A 20628-nucleotide genomic window follows, 5' to 3' on the forward strand; every position below is an offset into this window, starting at 1 on the left:
TTTGTTAGTGTTGTTCAGTTTGGTTAAAAAAAATGCCTCTTTAAAATTATTTTTTTCAAAGCTGCCCTTGGACAATGCTGACCCATTAAAATATATTTTACATTTTATGCATATAATATATATGAAATGACAAATTAGTAATTTTTCAAAAAATCTTTCTAATTCTTTCTCTTTTTTCCCTTCTTACTCTTCTTATTCATTTTTTTTTTCTTCTCTTCAAAAAAAAAAAAATAATAAAAATTAAATAAATAAATAAAAATTGCATTTCCTTTCTTCAATCAAATTTCAATTTTTTTTTTTCTTTTACTAAAAAAATTTATTTTATCACGTGTAATATTGTTCCCCCTGAATTAAATTTTCGATGTTCCTAAATGCTCTTGCTACTAAAAACCTAACCTCAAATATATGAAGATGCATATCAATTCAGAAATTAATGATTTTTAAGTGTAGGTTTTAGACTAACTACTATTTTAGGTGCTATTTAATAAAATTGAAAATCAAGTACTAAATTTTTTAAGAGTTGAAATTTAAGCATTGAGGTTTTAAAGTGGTAATTAAAAATAAATAATATTTTTTTTGATATCTTTTTGAATTTTCAATGTTTAGATATTCCTATCACTTAAAAATTTACTCCACTTTAAGTGATACTTTATCATTTTCAGTAATATTCAAATTATGTTACTAAACGCTGAAACCGTTTGGAATTAAATTACTTTCTTTGCCCCAAAATAGTTGAGTTGGAGTCATAATTTTCAAAATACCCAATTATTTTGAGAGGAATGGAGTATCAAACAACACACCTTACTCTTGTAATGAATTGGGCTTACAAAGGTTAAGATTGGGATTAAACAAATTGATTGGGGTTGGAAGGATACAGCAGCACGGATAGGTCAAGTTGGGCCGCAAACGGTTCGGGTTGCATTAGAACAAACCAAACACCGCCAGAAGAAGCACGTGAACAGAACTTTCCCTTCTCTTTCTCAATCAAACCCCATGCCTATATATTTCATGCCAAAAACAGATTAACCCCCGAATTTACAAAACAAACCCACACACTCTCTCTCTCTCTAAACTCATTACTCTCTGAAGTCTGAACTTCAACGTTGGTGAAAATTTTGTCAAGGCTACAGTCACGCACAATGGGTCGAACTAAGAGAAAATTGAACTCACCCAATTCAGATTCCGTCAAATTATCCCATGTTGATCACGGCCGTTCTTGTAAGCAATCCTTCTTACACATTCAAAGTGTAATTTAGTTTTCAGTAGTATAGGTTTTTATTGGCTTTAGAGAATTAAAACTGTGCTGTTTTCCAAGATTGTTCATTTTCCGTAGGGATTGTATTCTTTTTTGCTTGAAGGGTTGGGTTTAGTTGGGTCCTGTTCTTGAATTATGTTCCTTTCTTTCATTGCGTTTAAAGAAAAGATATTGATTGTCACTTGTTCAGATGATTTTTGAAGTTTGTGCTATTATTAACAAAATTTGTTGTTTTGAGGCTTCTGCATGCATTGCCTTGTTCTTGGCTCTTTAATATGGATTGATATTAATTAGGCCCATGTTCTTGAATTGGATTTTGATTTCTGAATTCTAGTATAGAAATATTATTCTTTTTCCTTTTCTTTTTTTATTGATGGCTGATAAACGATTTTGATTTTTTTAGGGAAAGGCATTAGTTTGATGGTTTATGTGTTCATGTTATTTATTTCTTTTTTGGTTATCCAATATAACACTTCAATCGGTTTTCATTTTGAATTCTTGTAAAGAAAGATATGGATGTCAATAGAAGGGTTTTCAAGTTTGGGTTTTGGATGATAAAATGTTGATATTGTCATTAATGTGAGCATAATTTCCTTTTGGCTCTTTGATATGGATCTCTCCTTTTGAGTTTATATATTTGAAAGGGTAGGTTATGAATTGGTGGGTGTGGTTTTGAATTTTGATTTGTTTTTTTTTCCTTTCAAAATACATTTATGATTTTCAGAACTCTGCTACATACCCTTCTTCTGGATCTTAACCAGATAAAATATATAAGGAAAATGCCATAAAAAACTTAGTGGAGGAGATTAGGAGAATAGAGGCCCAAGCTTTCCACTGTTTGACGCATCATAGCTTCAGGTGTCTTGAGGAATGGTATTAGTTTTGTGGTCATTGATGGTGCACAGGTGGTAAATAAGGCTGGCTTTAGACTTTCTCTAGGGAATGATAGATGATTAATACAATTTGCCATTGCTTTTTATCTAGATGTCTTGACTTCGTGAGAACCAGATGACTGGTTATTCTTGAAACTACAAAGTACATAGCCTATTGGTTAATACAATTGAAGGCCTATTGGTTATCCAGATGATATATGTTATGAAGAGAAGATAATCTGGAGACTCTTAATAAGTAACATTGCTTTTGACTGCTGGAGAAAGTTGGTGGACTGAAAGTTAACACATTCTTAAAATATAATCTACATGAAAAACTGTAGGCCTCTCTTAGTTATTATAGTTATCAGAGCATTGTATTAAGTTCTTTACTATGAGCTGAAGCTTCTTTCAGGTGCTTTATTTCTCTTGCTTCTCAGGATGCTCATTAATGATAATTGAATTATGCTTTAAGTTTGTTTAAATGCATTTGTGTCTGAGTATGAAAATCTAATACTGTACAAGGTCTATATGATGAAGATGTTGTTTTAATGGCTAACGATTTGTTTAAATATAAATATATATATATATATATATATATATATATATATATATATATATATATATTTGTTTTTCCTCTACCTTTTTGGCAAGCCCAACATGGTTTATATTTGTATTTAGTGACCTCAAAACCCTTAGCCAACTTTCTTGGCAACTTAAACATTGGTTTAGGTTTTACCGGAATGGATAAGCGATTTACTATTATTTAATACTATCATCAAACTAAGTTAATGATTATGGTGGTACCACAAGGCCAACCAGACAACGAGGTTGTGCAAAGCTGAAGAGACTTATCCAATGGTCACTGCTAACCACTTTTGAAATTGTTGCACCAGCAGATCAACAACTGCATTTTTTCCCATTAAATGTGCAATTGTAATATTATATTTTCTCTATATAATGCTACAAACCCTGATTGCACGTGCAATAATGTGGTTATTTTCTGTAATTATCAGTTTTATTATACTGAAATGATTTATCTGGAGATTGCATTCTCTATGGCTTTTTGGGTTGAATAGATACATCATCTACATGAACATTGGTTGAGCTGAGTTGTAAAGCAAAATTTTACTTCGAGAATCTTTTTTTTATTTTTTTTAAAATATGGAGAAAAAATTCTATGTAAAACATAATTTAAAAAAAATTATTTATGGAGAAAATTTTCTATGTTAAACACAATTTGATTGTATTGGTACTGATATGGACTTACATCATATGATATTATGTTTTCCAGCCTCAAAAAGAGCTACAGTGAAAATGGTGAAATGTGAAGATAACCCCCTTTTCTATTCATATGCAAACAGGTCGTTAGGCATGATCGAGTAAGTATATTTTATTTTAATATACAATCTTTGTCATTTTGTTGGTGTTTGCATCACTGACAAAAAAACTAAATTGTACTGAATTCCCCAATAGTAGTTGCTCTGTGTTTTGTCATTGGATATTGCCTGTAAATTATTCATCAATATTCTTGTTGTTAATCGGAAAACCTGATCTGGTATTTGTTTCCCTGGCATATTGGGATGCTAATAGAAGTAATGCAGACGAATGGTTGGTTTTCAAATTTTATTTGTCTTCCGTAGAGTCCCCACATATACTCAGGGGAAAATGAAAATAACTTCACATCTTATGAATATATTTATGATTGTTATTTCTAATAAATTTACTTTAGCAACAGTAGCATGTGGGGAAAAATGAGAGAGATGAAAAAGATAAGAAGAGATAAAGCTATTGTAGCACAGTGGCAAAATGCTGGCAAGGCATCACATAAAAGGGCTGACGCTAAGGGTTTGATTCTTAAAAAATAAAGAATACGAAGAATGTAGTCTTTGCATCTAACGTTGGAATAATGAACACTGCACTATAAATATCTTATATATACTTCTAGATTTTATTAATTTACTTTTTCATTTTCTTTTAGTGTCTTTTTTGTCATATTTCCTTTTCCTATGATGAATCTAAAACCCCGGAGTCTATCTTTCCAAGGGTCGAAGCAAGAAAGACACTTCGAATATTTTTCTATATATATATATTTTTATGTTAGAAAAATGTCGAATGTCCTATTTTTTCCTTAAATTCAGTACCCAATACAATCAATAAAATAAATAGGAGACTGGAAATGAAACTATTTTTCTCCCATCCGTTCTCCATAACATTGTAGGAACAAAACAGCAAGAGAAGCAGTTGGGTTTCTGATAAAATCTAGGAAGTCAAATGGATAGATCAAGCTAGAAACCTTTTAGAAAACGAAATGTACAACATAAGACAACAGGGAACAAAGGAGCAATTTTAATAAAACGAAAGGTTATGTGATACTGCTTGGGTTTCAGCACCTTTTCATAAGAAGTAACATGTGTCAGCACTTGGGAACCCAGGCTTCTGTTTTAGTATTATTGGGATGGTCGTTAGGCAACTACATAAGGTGAAATATCCTTTTGATAGAAGTTTCGTCATTGCGAGACCAAACTATAAATAATTCTTTTGTTTTTTGGGTAATGAAACTAGAAATAATATTATTTGTAAAAAAAGGCTACTGGGGCAAGCACCTGAAGTGCCTCCCACAATGACTGAGGTGCCCAGTTGCCTCGACGTAGTGGAGTCATGACTCTAATAGCGTATTTGTCTTGCCTTTGGTACCTTTGGGGCAACTGCAGAAACTTCAAATATACATTTTGTATTAAGCTCTCATGAACAAATTAGCTGCTTTAAGTAGAAGCCATTGTCATATGTAGGTTCTTATTATTCCATTTGATTAAGCGATGATACCCTACGAGCCTTGATGATGTATGTAGAAGCAAATTGGACAGTGAGTTGACGGGCGTTTATGAGGTTGATACAACTTTCTAACCATATGTTACAGCTAGGAATATAAAACTTCTTATGCTTTTGCTTGCTTGTACAGTCCCGAAGGAATTGAAGCACTTTGTTCGGATTTGGGAGTGGATCACACGGATGTCAGGATATTGATGCTTGCCTGGTATGTTTTGTTGTTGACTTGCAATATAACTGATCCCAGTTTTAATTTTAATCTCTCTTAATTCTGCAATAAGAACTGATCGTCCACGTATACCAGGAAAATGAATGCTGAAAAGCAGGGGTACTTTTCTCTGGTAAGCCACTGCTATGTTCATTTGACAATGATTAGGGCATGTGTTAGATGACATCATCATCATCAGCATATAATGTCTAATATATTATTATTTAAATTGATTGCTATCTATCTAAATTGATTTATGATTTTTTAGAAGTAAATTATTTGGTTTGCTGTAAAATTAATTGTCAAATATCTGTGCTATTATGTAAGTGGGTATTGTTTCTTGCCTCAAATAAAAAGGCATATTTATTCATACTTCCATGATGCTCCTATACTTGCTTTGCATATGTACTGTATAAACAGATCAATAGGCCTTTAAGGTGTTTATTTTGATTTATGTTCTCCCCCATTTGTATGGGATAATGGCAAGGATGATGATGATTGTGATTCATATTCTCCATTTTATGGGATTTTTTACTTCTGGAAAAAAATTATGATCTTACGTTCATTATTTGGAGACTTTTTAACACCCTTCAATGGTGGTGAAGTATAATCTCAAGTATAATCTCACTTATCCCAGCTGTCCCAAGGAGAGTAGAAACTAGAAATTTGATAGTTATACAATATTGTGGTCTTCACGAAACTAATCCATGTATGTGCATGAGGATGGACCGGATGGTCAATTCAATCTGCCATGAATATATAGAAATCTGGAGATCCTCTTCCAGTATAATAATTCTGATGTGATATCATTTATTTTCTGTCTAGATATTCACTTGTTTTTCTCTTTACGTTAATTTCATTAACTATTTTATTGATTGATTTTTTTTTATACTGCGATCATTTTTGCTTTTGCATTACTACCAGCTGGAGTGGTATCTCCAGCCACCACCATGGGGGGAGGTGCAGTCCCAGTTTGGACATGTGTGCTTAAGTATTCTTACTGGAAATTAGAAAGAAAAAAAAAATTCTAAATCTTGCATTACTATAGGGGACTACTGAAGGATGAGTTCTTTGCCTTTACTTTTGTACCTATCTATTGAATTATGCTGTTGGTAGACAGTCCTAGGATCAACAGCTAGGGAACTTAATTTTTTTTTTTTCCATGGTATTTTAAATTACATAACGTATTCTTATCAGCATGAGTGGCGAAAAGGTCTGAAAGCTCTTCAAGTTGACTCTATCAGGAAATTAAAGAAAGCACTCCCAGAACTGGAGAAAGAGGTACTTTTCTGCTTTCTTATGGTATATTCATCAAACTTGTCCTGTACATGACAATGAAGGCTTCTTAATGGTGACACAAGTAATATTTTTCTTGTCTTTTGAAAAGGTCAGGATGCATCAAAATTTTGAGGAATTTTATGCTTATGCATTTCGATACTCCCTAACAGGTAAACTTAGACTTGGCAGGCATGTTCTTTAACTTCAAAGAAGTGAAGCCTTTTGTTCCATGACAATATAATGTTTTTCCTTGAGTTTTATTATTTGCCATTTATTAAAATTGGTTAATCATTGTTAAACTCTTTCAGAAGAGAAGCAGAAGTATATAGACATTGAGAGCATCTGTGAACTGCTAAATCTTGTTTTAGGATCTCAATTCAGGCCCCAGGTTGATAAATTCACCGAGTATCTAAAGGTGGGACCTCTTATATCTCATTTATCGTATAAGGCTACCTTGTTTCTGATTGTCCAAGCACTTTCCATCTCCTTCTTACATACAATTGGAGAGCATAATCATCCTTTTGGATCCTGATGAAAATCTTTATATTTGAAATTTTTTTGCACGGTCTGATTGTGACATTTTGACTTGATTTTAATAGGTCCAGAATGAATATAAGATGATAAACATTGATCAGTGGAAAGGCTTTCTGCGATTTTGCAGCGAGGTATCCTGGTTTAACATTATCATATCACTTAGAATCCTTCTTTTTGTGTCAAATTTTTTATTTATTTTTTATTTTTTATTTTTTCCAGCTTTAGATTAGACCAATTGATAAAATAGGAAGAGGATTTATATGATCTGTACAGTGGTCCCTATTGGATGAATTGGATGAAGTGTTGCTTGGCCAAATATCGTCCTGTTTTCTATCTACGTAGTATTAATTTTTTGGCACTACTCTTTCAAGTTATAATCATGCTTTTGTATTTGGATGCAAGTGTAGGATGGAAAATAAGACAAACCCCTCGTATATAAGCACTTGTAACTTGTGTTGATCATCTGCACATATAGAAAGGAACATCGGTCATAAGTAGTTGTGATTGTCTCTTTTGTCCACAAAGCTCCCATTAGATTTTTATTTTGTTGGTGCACCTCTAGAATTGCTAAAATCATCATTTGCTTTTTGGGGGATTTCTGAGACCATCAGAAATAAAAGGACAAAACCCCTGCATCCAGGGGGAAGATGTCATTTGACCTTCTAATTACATCTTGATCCATGAGAAGAGAGGAAACCTTAAAAATGAAAAAAGAAGAAGAGAGGAAACCTTAAAAACGAAAAAGAAGAAGAAGATACTTGACAGATCTCCATGCAAAGAATGCACAAAAGGGGGAAGGTTAATACAGGGAAAGTCTCTTGTTCATACATATGTTTGTGTTTGGCCAGAAAGGTTATATATCTTGAGTTGTATATATTGAAATAGCATTAATTGACATGCTTGTGTGCCAGATGAGATGTTATTGACAGAAATGTGTATATGGCACTACGTTTGGATGAAATTATTTGCTTGGATGTATGATTTGCCTTACTTTGAGCCTTTTTCAATTGCAATCATAAATTATTTATTTTTTCTATTCTCTCTTTCACAGATAAGTTTCCCGGACCTTCAAAACTATGATCTAAGTGAAGCTTGGCCTTCGATTCTAGACAATTTTGTTGAATGGATGAGAGAGGAAAAGCACAGCTAGCCTCAAAATAACTATTAATTGAACGGCTGATCTGACAAGGTAATAATAATTGATACTTGATATCCCCATTTTTCTTCCCTTTCTTTGCTTTTTCCTTTCTTCTATTTTCTTTTTCTTTTTTGGGATTATAGTTACCTCACTTGGAATCTGAACAAAATCGAATGTTGGAAATTGGATCTGCAATCGTAACCAACTTTGTTGTGATTGACCTGTTCGCAAGAATGTGTGGATACAATCGTTAAACTTCCAGACAGCAGGCTGACTTTATTGAGATTACTTTGATGGAGTCCTCTCCCATGTCATTGTTTTGCAATGTTTACTTTTTTGGATTTTCTTTTTGGTTTATTTGGTTCTCCTCTCTCTCTCTTCCTTTGTTGACAGTTCAAGGAAAATCCATTCATTTTGACATAGAAAAGAAACATACTGCAGTTATATAAAAGTGGTTGGAAAGTCAAGAATGTATAGAGCTATACCAATGATCAAGGACAGAGAAATGGAAAATATGTGCTCTATTTTACATTCTGAATGTCACTTTCTTTGTGTTGATAGTCTCAGCTTCCATGCGGGCTTTGTCGAGGTCTCATGGTAGATTGTCATTGTGGGTGGTGATTTGTTAGTTCGTTCATTATCAAAGTGAGAGAAACCTATGCGTATGGCATGTATCAATCATTATGTTACATTGATAGTGTTTTATGTTCTTTCCTGGCTGTTGTCCAATTTTACCTTATTACTCTCGATTTAAGTGACATCCTTGCACCTATTTTTGGCCCTTGTGAAAATTAAACATTCATCTTTCACTTTGGAAGGTAAAAGATATACTACTAAAGCTATAATTGGTGTGTGTGAGTGAAGTTTTATATTTTTTTTATTTGAAACACACAAACTTTGCCCGTCGTGCACTTTGAAATCTTGACCTTTTACTTTTGAAGTAAATAAGTACTACAAAGTTGTAAACTTTTATACTTCTATAATTCTATTAAGTAAATTTTAGCAGGCACAAATAACTAATGAGTCATAAATTAGTGCAATGCTAAAAGTTCCAGTTAACAAGCATATATAATCTCAAATTAGAATGGAATGTCCTGGTTTCATTTTTGGGGCACAGAAGAAGCACAACATCACCTATCATGCATATATTTTTTCGCTACGACATTTTATTGAAAGAACAAAAAGAACAGGAGCTTAATACAACACCATAAATGCATACCCCTTCAACCAGGAAACAAAAAAAAAAAAAGGGGGCTATAAACCAACTATATTCTTATCTACAAAAGCAGAAACATTGACAAAGGACAGATTAGCTGCTTGTTAACTGATGAAGGCACCTGCAATTGAAAGAGCTCCGATCCATTTCTTTTCTCAATGCATCCAAAGCTTGGAAGCTGCACAACATCAATCACAAGGAAAAACATTAATTAGTAAAAGCTATGAAATGAAAATATGTATGTATAAAGTACTGTGCATACATGCATACATGCATATACATAACTCCTCAGCACAAAAAAAAACATAATTTCCTGAGCTAGTTAAGTTATAGTTTACCTTGTCTAGAAATTTTCCACTCATGATCACCATTGACAGCCCAAAAGAAATAACCACCAAGATGATGGGACTGAGCAAATCCAATCTTCACTGATGTGGATCTGGCATCATCGTATCCAATCCATGATGTCCCCGCAACAGAATATACAGACACGGTGTCTGCATCATAAACCACGGTGGCATTGTTCTCCTTATTGAAGTTCTCCACTTGGGAGTACGTCATTGTTCCAAGGTCTCCAGGGCCCACACCAACGGCAGGCGCCCCGATACCGTGTGATCTAGGGTCCTTGAGCTGCCACGTCCTCCCGTAGAGTGGCAGGCCCATGATCAACTTCTTTCGATGGAGTCCAGCCTTGATCCATGACCCAAGTCCATAACTTGTGCTTATATTACTATTTGGATCAAACAATGCAGCTTGGGCCCCCGTGACCGAAGTGTTCCATGAACCGTGGTAGTCATAGCACATGGCATTGACCAAGTCCAAGTTCTCACTCAGTGAAGCCACGGGGTAAGCCCGGTAGACATCGTCGAGGAAGAAGTCCGAGGAGAAGTACACGGCTGCTCCGAGCAAGAGCGGAGATTGGGCTGTGGCCTTAGCCTCCTTTCGGACCTCGGCCCGCCATTCTTTGAGTAAGTGGCCCAAATGTTCCATATCTGTTGTGGTTTTAGGAAATTCCCAATCAAGGTCAATGCCATCAAAACCGAATTTTCTTGCCACTTGTATGGTTGAATCAATGAAATTCTTACGGGAGGAAGGAGTTGATACCATGCGCGAAAAGATTAAGGGGCCTTCGCCTCCTCCTCCGATGGAGAATAGGGTTTTCACCGGCGGATTCTTTGCATGAAGGGTTGATGTGAAGCTGAGGAGCATTGTAGCTACTGAATTTGATATGTCAAACTTAAAGGTGACATTGTTAGGTGTTAGGAATGCGTAGTAGATGTGGGTGAACAACGATGTATCGATGTCGGATGGCGACAAATTTGAGCTCCACGAAGGCCAATAAGCACCTTTGATCGCCTGAGACGAGGATGAGGCCATGGCAGGGTTAGTGGTAAGGCTCAAGATGACAAAGATGCAGAGAAAGTAAGCTTCGAGGCCCTTCATACTTGGAATTTTGGGATATGATATTACTATAGCTTTTGTGTAGAGATATATAGAGGAAATGTAGAGAAAGCCTTTGTTCAGTAGGGCATATGACTTTGTCTAATATGAAGTTCTGGATAGTTGTGTTTATCTTCCCCTATCTATATAGGACGTAGGGTCTAGATTCCAAGGGTTAAATATGGAGGCTATTTTTGGGGTTTAGTTGAACTTGAATGGTACAAAAGGAAAAAGGTTGTCTTGACCAGTACAAAGGGTTAGGTATTTTTTTTTTATCTTTCTTTCTAGAAAGCAGTCTTTGTGACACATTTCAATATAAGTAATCGAAATGAGTACGGCTTCCTCCCATTCTGAAGTTTAGGAATGGGACCTTTCTTTGCTTGATATTATTTGGGAGAGCTCAATATTACTTTGAAAATGCCATCACATTTTGCTTTTACAATATGACATTATTAAGTGTTGCATTCTCTGAGAATACACAGTAAAGTACAACGTACAAGAGGATATTATTATTGAAAAGGATCCAGGTCTAAAATTTAGAACTATGCTATAGTGTTGTAGATCTTCTCCTTTGCGCTAAGCTGACATTTGTGGAATCCATGAAACATAATGTATTGATAAACCCGAAAAGATTTGAATTCTTATTATAAAACACATACGTAGTATATGCGAGTGATGCATTCAATACTTGACCACATGGCACCAGGTGCACACTTAGCATTAGTATGTGACCCTAATTATTTATATTAAGTGATATAAAGGCAATACATTTTTTTTTTTCCTCTTTATTTCGGCCATAAGTATTTTTTTTTTTTTTTTTTTTCATGACAAGAAACACATATTTTCATCCACACACACTCTTTTTACCAACATCTGGATTATAGTTATTTCTTTTTTTTTTTTGAATATGAAAAAATTATACCATTAGACTAAATGTCATTCGATGAACAAATCCTTCTTAATATATAATTTTAATTATCTTTTCAATTTATTTATGTTTATTTTTAGAAAAGAAAAAGAACAATGAGAAAATTGAAAGGTTCCACAAATTTATAGTTTGAGTTTGAATGCTTGAATTGATTATTATGTAGTTTGGGGTTTAAAATTAACAACACTAAAATTGAATAACTTAATAATTGCCTCTGTCGGCATTGGGAGTGATGTTATTGATAAATAAATAAATAAATAAAAACAACAACAACAACTTACAAGAAATATTACGCTACTGTGTGTGTGTGTTTGAGAGAGAGAGAGGTGTACTAAATTTATTTTAAAATGTGATTTGGGCTCTTGTGACTGTCTTGCATTGGTGTACGCTGGCTAGGGTAACAAATAAAGAGCCCTCATATCGGGGGTACTGAGATAATATTATAATGAAATATAAACAAACCTCACTAATTTGAATTTTATTGTTTCGGCGGTTGTGACTGTCCTACGTTGATGTATGTTAGTTGTGAACAGGAATAATGATTGAAGTGACAAGTGGAAGACACACATATGTAAATACTTGTTATAAAATACTCTTACTGTCTAAAAAAAAATGTCCTGTTTTTTCTAAATAGAACATTTAATCTAGGACAGAAGTAATACTAATATATCATATTATAGTCTAAAATTTAAGCACAATTTTCCCACTAATTATTTTATTTTATTTTATTTTATATATTTATAAAATTTTAAATATTGTGCCCCTTAAAATTACATAATAATAAATAAATAAAAACCCCTATCCCGCCCCCCAGATGTCAACATATTAAGAGCCTCTTTGATATAGAATCCTGTTAAAAAAAAATAATATTATAAGTGTCGTTCTGTTTACTTGATCCTTGGGAAAATATATATATATATATATATAGATTCAACTAAAGTTGGCTTACTCGTCGATAAAAATATTAAAATAATAGTCAAATTTCTCTAGATTGTTTTTTTTTTTTTTTTCATTTGTAGAAAGTAGAAACTAGAAAGAGAATGTGAAAATGATGGAACGACAGACGTTGATAGAGAAATAGGAGAACATGGCGAAGCCCACTTTATCAATTGACTCGACCATACCAAAGCCATGTGCAATGCCTCGACCTGGTCGCAATTCGATGCCGTTTGAAATCCTCTACAAGTCAGTGAGTGCCGTCGCACCTTTGATTTATGTCTTTTTCGTTGGGCACAACATGTTTGTGAATTTGCCTATGAGAAACCCAGATTGGATATCTACATATCAACAACACACCTCATAATTCCTACTAATACTCTGATTTTTCTTTTTCTTTGCATTGCTGCTAATCTACTTTTTCTATGAATGGTTAACGTCTTGAACATTAAAGATTACAAGGACATTTATAGAATATCTTGGTTATCATTATAATTTTTTTTTTGTTTCTTTTTCTTAAGGCATTTGGTTATCATTGTATTTTCATGCACACCATTAAAAAAATTTGTATACCGAAACCAAATAAAAATATACTGTAAAGTGTAAACCGGTTTATATACATGCTAAAACCCAATACATAAAACATCAAACACGCAACATATTGTATAGCACACATTATCATCACTTCATAATCCCAAAAGCTCAGCCCTGTTTTTTGTGCATCTCATGAGATTACATGATGTAGATGTATCGTTTAATGGTGGATCCATAAACTCGATGCCTTTACCGTCTTTGTCAAAGTAATTTACAAATTCTAGAGAATTTAAGTTTTCACGATAAACTTGAAGGCATGTATTCATCTTGCCTCATGATATGCCCCAGTAGAACCACCAAAGCTATAAGCATTGTATCTTGGTGGAGTATATCCCTCTTTTTTACATATTTAGGAGTGCCTCAGTCCCTCAACCCCTACATTGCACGAGTTAATAAATGCTATACGTTTTAGCAATAACATATGGATTTGATAGCTTTGAGAGGCAACATTTTCCGATGGTTAAGCTTTGAGAAGCAGTTTACTTAATATGTTCCGACAATCCAGCCCATTTTGCTTCATTTTATCTTTTTCGCCATACCAAAGTTTTATATCTTGGGATTCTTCAAGCCATTGGGTTACCCGTTCAATCATACGAACATGTAATTCCCAACATAACAGCAACCATCTGATCAAATCTACATCAAATTTGTGGGCAATTAGTTTCCAAGTAAGAAAGTAGCAACTTGATCCCCTCCAAGTTTAAAATGTATCTTGGATTTTTAAGCTTAAATTTGTGTAGCGTACTAGAGTGGCAGTAAAAAATCTTTAAAAATCACTGGATTCTTATGTCCCGTTAATTTTTAAATCAAAATTTAAAACTATATATGATAAGAGACTGAATCTAGATTAAGTCAATCAATCAAGTCCCGAGTTTTAAATGCATTGGGATGTACTCAGTTTGCTTGGATTAGTAGCATAACCTCAGCATTAAAGTGAATAGGTTCAGAAGCATAAAAACCGTGCTGCTTTGTCTTTACTGTTTTGAATGTGTTTGCTATTATCCTAATTATTGCTCTAGATTGGCTATTCGTAGCTACTTTATAATAAATTCTCATCTAAGTTTTACCGTTGATTATTGCTTTTTCGCAATGCTACAAGCCTCTCTTCATCTGTTTAACTTTTCCCATCATTTTATTAGGTCTCATTGCATGTGTGCCATCTCATTAAATCATCCTGAGATCCCCATGTCAACTTGATACACTTTTCCTTCACTTATCAGTCACTTTTCTATAATCCCATGAATTCAATACGTTCAATATTTGTGATCTGATCCAAAAGTGGGATCATAAAAATGCATTTCTTCTGGTGATGCAATTCACACTGTCAATCCTCAGGCTAAGAAGGTAAATATTATCTTAGCAAGTTAGACCAACATCAGGAAGGACAAAAAATATGAAAGAATGGCATACCTCATGAAAGCTAGAACTTTCATCGGGGTTTAAGTTGGGTGATTGTTGCAACGTCAACTGAACAAATTTCTTCCTGCAATCTGACCTTGCTTTCATCTTCATCTTTATTTATCGAAAAAGCAGGTCTTTCTGGAGTAGGCACAGTGTCAGTTTCGTTTTTGAGCATTGAAGAAACTTCCAACATGGACGGCCTATCTGCCCTTTTTTCTTGGACACACAATAAAGCCACCTGCATGCATCTCAAGAGTTTACATGTCGAGTATGTATCATCTAGTGATGGATCCATAAATTCCATGCCTTTACCAACTTTCCAGAGTCCATATGCCTGAAATAGATCAGAAACAATCTTCTTTAGTTCACATTACAAATTTAATATCACGACCATGATTGAAAGGCTTGTCAAAGTAACTTACGTATTCTAGAAGATTTAAATTTTTGTAAAGGCCATACAGACATGTATTCTTCTTGCCACTTATTATTTGCAAGAGAAGAACTCCAAAGCTGTAAACATCGTATTTTGTTGAGTATATACCTCCTTTTACATACTCGGGAGGAACGTAACCACTGCATTGCGGGAAGCATCAGAAAGATTAGTATTTGATGATAAAACACATGATTGTGAGAGATTTGGGGATCAATTTACTTACTATGTTCCAACAATCCGGCCTGTGTTTGCTTCAAGTTCATCTTTTTGGAATATTCTAGCTATACCAAAATCAGATATTTTAGGTTTCATCTCATTGTCCAGTAAAATGTTGCTAGCTTTCAGATCTCTATGAATTATTGTCAACCTCGAGTATTCTTGGAGATATAGAAGCCCTTGAGTAAGCCCTTCAATGATATGAGCTCGTTTCTCCCAATCTAACAGAAGCCGTCTGACTGGATCTACATGAAATAAGATTTATGAATAATTACCTAGATCTTGTAATAGTAACTTGTGGTGAAGTGAGTTACACCCCTATAAGCTCAAGTTGCACTGTTGCTTCATTCACCTCTTGTTGAACCCTTATGCACAGAAAACACATGGAGGGGCACTCTAATTCTTAACCCTTATGCACAGAAAAAACATGGAGAGGTAATCTAATTCTTATTATGATGAATGATTTGGCAACATAATTTTATGAAGGGTACAGTTATCATTTTACAATTTTTGCCAAAGTAAGATCTGTGTGTGGAAGTGTGGTAAAAAAAAAAAATCTATGTGTGGAAGTTATATGCATTACAGTTAATTTTACAAAATGACACAGGTAGGATTTATAAAAGTTGCATACCATAGAGGTAGGTATCCAAGCTGTTATTCGGCATGTACTCATAGATCAGCAAATTTTCTTCCCTTTCAGTGCAAAATCCAAAAAGTTTGACTAGATTGACATGTTGTAGTTTTGCTGTAAGTGTAACCTCATTTTCGAATTCCTCCAGTCCTTGTTTAGAAGTTTCTGAAAGTCTTTTCACTGCTATTTCTTGTCCATCCAGTAGTTTACCCTAGAAAACCATACCCATAGTATATCAACTAGGTATACAGCTGTATGTGATTCTTTCTACAAATGCAACACTATCACCACTCAACAGTTTGTTTCTTATATATATGGTTGACAATCATATAGCTGTAAGTAATGCCTACACACATTGTGTACACTTTATGAACAACAAAGAAATAGCACGGGTCCTAGAAAGCCACATCTTTGAGATCTTCAAATTATTTGAAGCATAAAGGAATTCTCTAGATGTTTTTATAAGGGAATGAATTGTCTGCAAGTGCCTTGCGTCTCTGTGTGCGCGTTTGTTTGGGCACATGTGAAGTGGGAGTTGGGGTGCGGAGGCATTTTTACACCTAAAGGTTCTGAATTATGTGCCGAGCTGTGTGCTCACATTGTTTTTTAGTTATTACAGACTCAATGTTGATAGAGCTTGAGTTTTGTTTTTCAGTAAATTTTGGGAGGGAATGGCACAGATCATGCTCCTAGGACATGGTTGTTTCAATGGGATGTTTCTAGGTTCATTATTTTATGGAATTATAATCAGGTTATATTGTAAGAAGAGTATATGTATTGCGAGATTTTTTTATTATTGAATGGTTTGAATCCTTTGATTAGGGGAAAAATAGAAATGAAAAAGTTTAGGAGTTGTTGGACAGAAATCAGTGAAATCCCCTAGAAAAAGAGGAAAAGAGTGTTTATCACCTTCTTTGGCTGTCAAATTGCTTCTGAGTGATGTATGCATATATACATACACAGGTAGATATTTTTTGTACAGATCTTTATTTGCATACATATGTATGCAAAAACACATTTATATGTATATGATGATGATGCATACATCATAGATGTTCTATTAGTATGGCTTCAGGCAGAAATTGTTCATTGTTGGTTTGACTTTTGCAACACAGATATCCTCATTGTCCTGAAGGTAATGTATACAAGGGCGAATCCAGGAATTGTTAATGGGGTGGGCTAAAAAAATTTTTGGGTGGACTAATACTAGTAATAATAATAATTTTTTTTTTTTTTTTTTTTTTTTTGGGGGGTGGGCTCAATCCTAGCACCTAGATACGCCCTTGAATGTATATATTATATATGTCAAGAAATTAATTTTCAGTAATTTGTGTGTTCACGTATATGATTCATGTGGAGTCTATTTGAGTTGCAATGTACTAATGTACACTGACCAATATGAGTTCTTTCTCACAGTCACATGTATCTTCTCATCTTTGTTGAGGAAGTGTGATTGGACTATGAATCATGCCGGAAATTGTAGGTGTAGTTTCTGTCTCCACTGGTTTTAATTTCCGTACAAGATCCTCATTATGTAAATAATTTCAGAAGTGAGAGAGGTGGGGTGGATTCTCACAATATGATAGTTTTGAAAAGTAAAAGACATAAATCTATAGTGAAAAGTAAAAGACACAAATCTACAAGATCGTCATTAGTCGGTAACTTGTAGGTCCACTCGAAATAAACAAAAAAAAAAAAATCATTCCTTCCAAAGATTCAGGGGTTAGAATTAAGTAAGATAAGAGAGCATCTTAGAGAATGATGCACTGATTGAAGGATTTTAAGTAAGCATGTGAACATAAAAAGATTTTATGTTTTAAGAGAACTGCTCTGGTTCCTTTTTTTGTGTCTCAAACCACATCACACACTTGAAATACTGAAATATATGATCTAAGCTTTTTCCACATAAAAGAATTAACAAACAGTTACATTATCTAATTTTACCTTATAAACAGGTCCAAATCCACCCTGTCCAAGCTTATTTTTACTTGAAAAGTTATTCGTAGCTGCTTTGATATTAGCATAACTGAATACTTGCAGATTAGGATACGGTGACTTTCTTCTTGGACTCAATATCCCTGTAATTAAGAAAAAAATAAAAAATAAAATAAAAAAATAAAAATAAAAATAAATTTGAGAACTGTTAATATTGTCTTCTTATCTGAAATACCATGCATTTAGTGAGTAGTAATAATGAAATCTATAGCATTTGTAAATTTTACCTTTCCACTTGAAAACTCTCCTTCGCAAGTAGCACATCATGGTAGCTAGTAGAAGAGTGATTATAGCAATTGTAGGCAACATAATTGCTAATAGCCGTCCCTTGTTTGGATGATCGTTGTTTACTTCCTCTTCTTGAGCTGCAAAGGTACTTAGTTAGAACTTTTCATAGGATGTTTGCAATCACTTATTTCAACTTATCTGATATTCTAGTGGGAGAACAGGATGCCGTGAATTCTGATGAGGTCTCTATGAGTTCACTAGAGTTGAAAGAATGGTGTGAATTTTCTTTTGCTTTAAAGTAACTGTCTGAGTAATGATGACTAGCTTATGTTTTTGCTATGTTTCGAGGAACAGATTAATATGGAGCAGTGAAAAAGATTTTCATATGGCAAGTTGCGAAGGAAAAGAGGGAGGGCCATGAAGATTACAGAAATGATAAACTTATTTCTTACCTGCCCTAGAGAGCACCCAGTTGTCATCTTGGGGAACTTGCCATACGCTATAACCAAGAAGCCCTTTGTCCTTTGCATAAGAAACCTTAGTTCTAATGGCCTGCACATCATCGAAGCCAATCCAGAACGATCCAATGGTGCAGTAATTCACTACGTAAGTTGCATTGTATACTGGAGCAACTCCGTAGCTTCTAATGTAGTTCTGGATGTACTTGTAGCTCATGGATCCATCTGCTGTAATGGCCATGCCTCTGGCTGGTGCACCAATTTCATTATCTTTGGAACTCACAAGTGTCCATGCATAGCCATGGAATGCTAAGCCCAAAACCAGCTTGCTAGCCAGTAATCCTCTATTGATCCACTCCTTTATACCATAATCAGTATTTTTCTGGCTTGAGGGGTCATATAAAGCAGCATGAGCACCTGTAGAATTTTCCCTCCAAGGCAAATGATAATCAAATGATCTGACATGTAACCAGTCCACATTCCTCTGAATTGATTCTACCGGGTAACTCATGGAGTCCACCTCAGGCAAGTAATAACCTTCCATTGTCAGGACCAATTGGGATCGGCTAGACTTTTTTGACTCAGAATTTATAGCTGTTCGCCATTCATCGAGGAGAGTTCCTACACCGGTCATGTTTTTGGTTGTGCGGGGATCAACACCGAGAAGATCCAGGCCTTGAAATTCATGAAGCCTGGCTGTTCTTATGGAAGACTCAATGAAAGAACGTCTTTGGGAAGATTGACTAAGCACTGAGTTAAAGTCTGAAGAGTTTGCCCAGATGGATAGAATTGTTATAATGGCTGGGTTCTTTTGCTTGACGATGTCTGTGAAGGTGGAGAAGTAAGGTTCATCTGAGGCGTTGATAGAGAGTTGATAGGTTGAAGAGTTGATAAATGCAAAAGCACAAACGAGGTGCGTGAACAGAGCAGAATTTATGTCAGGAACGGGGGATTCACTACCGGAGTACCAGTAACCGGCTTTGATCCAGGTATGTGCTTCTGAACATTTCACACGTGAAGGAAGAATGAGAAGGATGGTAATGACTTCGAACAACATTGAAACTATGTAGCTCATGCTCTCTCTATAGCAATATCTAGCAAAACACAGACTCCTTTAGGATCAAATTTGGTAATATAATTTAGGCAACTTTCTTAAGTAGTTAGAACATGTTAAGATCTAGAAGGAAAAAGTTGTGAAGATAGAATTTCCCTCTCCCCCAAAAGCATGAAGTTCATGAACCACATCATATGTAAACTCTACCACACCTTTCATATAACTGGAATTCTCACCCACAAATATTCCATTATTCTGGACGCTTAATTACATGGGATGAGTTGAAAAGTCACTCGTGGGTCCCGCGTCCTCTATATGTATTGTGCACCTGCACACATATATGAATTAAAGGTGTCCAGGAATCTCCATGCAAGTTCCTTTCACTACTTGAAAATGAAACCAATTTAGTCACGTCAGGTTTTGGTTGAAGGTCCTAGTCAAAAATTACTTGCCAAATTTTCAATTCGTTTAGATTCTAAACTTGATATCAACGTGCCTTGATAGACTTGATGTGCCAATAATAAAAACTTTTATAGAGCAATTATTAGGAGTTAGCATTTGTGTCCAGAGCAGTATAACGAGGTTTGCTGTAGTGGGGTGATTGAATATGTATGGATTTTTCCTCAAAAAAACTCTTATTTAATCAGCTTTACAAGTAATCTTGAAAATACTAAAATTGAATGTGTATCGTATCTTTTGGGTAGGTGACTGTCTATCATATTTGCTGGCACTTGAAACATATGCTTCAAAATTACCCAATGAGTCCATGCAAATTTTCACCAATGATCATTAATTTTCATTAGACAATTAAAATTTCCCGACTACGATGAGAACCCTTGGTCAGTCGAATCATATTCACCAATCACAATAAAGTTAGAAGTTTTAGAATTATGAATTTTAAGTAACATGTGATGCATAACAATAGATTTAAAAGAACTGGACTCTATGTAGAGAAATAAATTTATAGTCATAGTTACTCATAGGCCC

The 20628-nt window shown here is 34.6% G+C and overlaps 3 protein-coding genes across 4 annotated transcripts; 1 reads left to right on the forward strand and 2 right to left on the reverse strand.

Moving 5' to 3' along the window:
- Window positions 1–978: 978 nt before the first annotated feature.
- Window positions 979–8883, forward strand: LOC132277617 (uncharacterized). 2 transcript variants are annotated; one of them, XM_059779457.1, is made up of 10 exons: window positions 979–1218; window positions 3419–3506; window positions 5087–5161; window positions 5258–5294; window positions 6359–6442; window positions 6549–6609; window positions 6748–6854; window positions 7039–7104; window positions 8025–8162; window positions 8505–8883. In XM_059779457.1, exons 1-9 carry the CDS (start codon window positions 1140–1142, stop codon window positions 8121–8123), a joined length of 696 nt encoding a protein of 231 aa, XP_059635440.1. In that variant the 5' UTR covers window positions 979–1139; the 3' UTR covers window positions 8124–8162; window positions 8505–8883. The 2 variants fall into 2 exon arrangements, with proteins under 2 accessions (XP_059635440.1, XP_059635439.1); XM_059779456.1 differs by having other exon boundaries at window positions 980–1218; window positions 8255–8883.
- Window positions 8884–9231: 348 nt separating this feature from the next.
- On the reverse strand, window positions 9232–11267 carry LOC132277616 (nod factor hydrolase protein 1-like). The gene is made up of 2 exons (XM_059779455.1): window positions 9666–11267; window positions 9232–9505 (listed from the first exon to the last, which is right to left on the reverse strand). Exons 1-2 carry the CDS (start codon window positions 10768–10770, stop codon window positions 9483–9485), a joined length of 1128 nt encoding a protein of 375 aa, XP_059635438.1. The 5' UTR covers window positions 10771–11267; the 3' UTR covers window positions 9232–9482.
- Window positions 11268–12686: 1419 nt separating this feature from the next.
- Window positions 12687–19870, reverse strand: LOC132277615 (cysteine-rich receptor-like protein kinase 19). Its single transcript, XM_059779454.1, has 8 exons — window positions 18582–19870; window positions 18129–18266; window positions 17851–17984; window positions 15907–16117; window positions 15283–15520; window positions 15049–15199; window positions 14636–14960; window positions 12687–13861 (listed from the first exon to the last, which is right to left on the reverse strand). The coding sequence occupies exons 1-7, from the start codon at window positions 19660–19662 to the stop codon at window positions 14655–14657; spliced, it is 2259 nt and encodes a 752-aa protein (XP_059635437.1). The 5' UTR covers window positions 19663–19870; the 3' UTR covers window positions 12687–13861; window positions 14636–14654.
- Between the last annotated feature and the right edge of the window lie 758 nt (window positions 19871–20628).

This window comes from Cornus florida, unplaced genomic scaffold (assembly GCF_030987335.1).
Source record: "Cornus florida cultivar Cherokee Brave unplaced genomic scaffold, ASM3098733v1 CherokeeBrave_3.0.0_Hap2_Chr10, whole genome shotgun sequence".
In the NCBI taxonomy this organism is placed as follows: domain Eukaryota; kingdom Viridiplantae; phylum Streptophyta; class Magnoliopsida; order Cornales; family Cornaceae; genus Cornus; species Cornus florida.

Coding starts and splice junctions, on each gene's coding strand:
- LOC132277617 (XM_059779457.1), top strand. CDS start 1,140: ATGGGTCGAACTAAGAGAAAATTGAACTCACCCAATTCAGATTCCGTC. Junction 1,219..3,418: donor TGTTGATCACGGCCGTTCTT/GTAAGCAATCCT, acceptor TATGTTTTCCAG/CCTCAAAAAGAGCTACAGTG. Junction 5,295..6,358: donor AGCAGGGGTACTTTTCTCTG/GTAAGCCACTGC, acceptor TATTCTTATCAG/CATGAGTGGCGAAAAGGTCT.
- LOC132277616 (XM_059779455.1), bottom strand. CDS start 10,770: ATGAAGGGCCTCGAAGCTTACTTTCTCTGCATCTTTGTCATCTTGAGC. Junction 9,506..9,665: donor GTGGAAAATTTCTAGACAAG/GTAAACTATAAC, acceptor GATGTTGTGCAG/CTTCCAAGCTTTGGATGCAT.
- LOC132277615 (XM_059779454.1), bottom strand. CDS start 19,662: ATGAGCTACATAGTTTCAATGTTGTTCGAAGTCATTACCATCCTTCTC. Junction 16,118..17,850: donor GATTTGGACCTGTTTATAAG/GTAAAATTAGAT, acceptor ATGGTTTTCTAG/GGTAAACTACTGGATGGACA. Junction 14,961..15,048: donor ATTTAAATCTTCTAGAATAC/GTAAGTTACTTT, acceptor GATCTATTTCAG/GCATATGGACTCTGGAAAGT.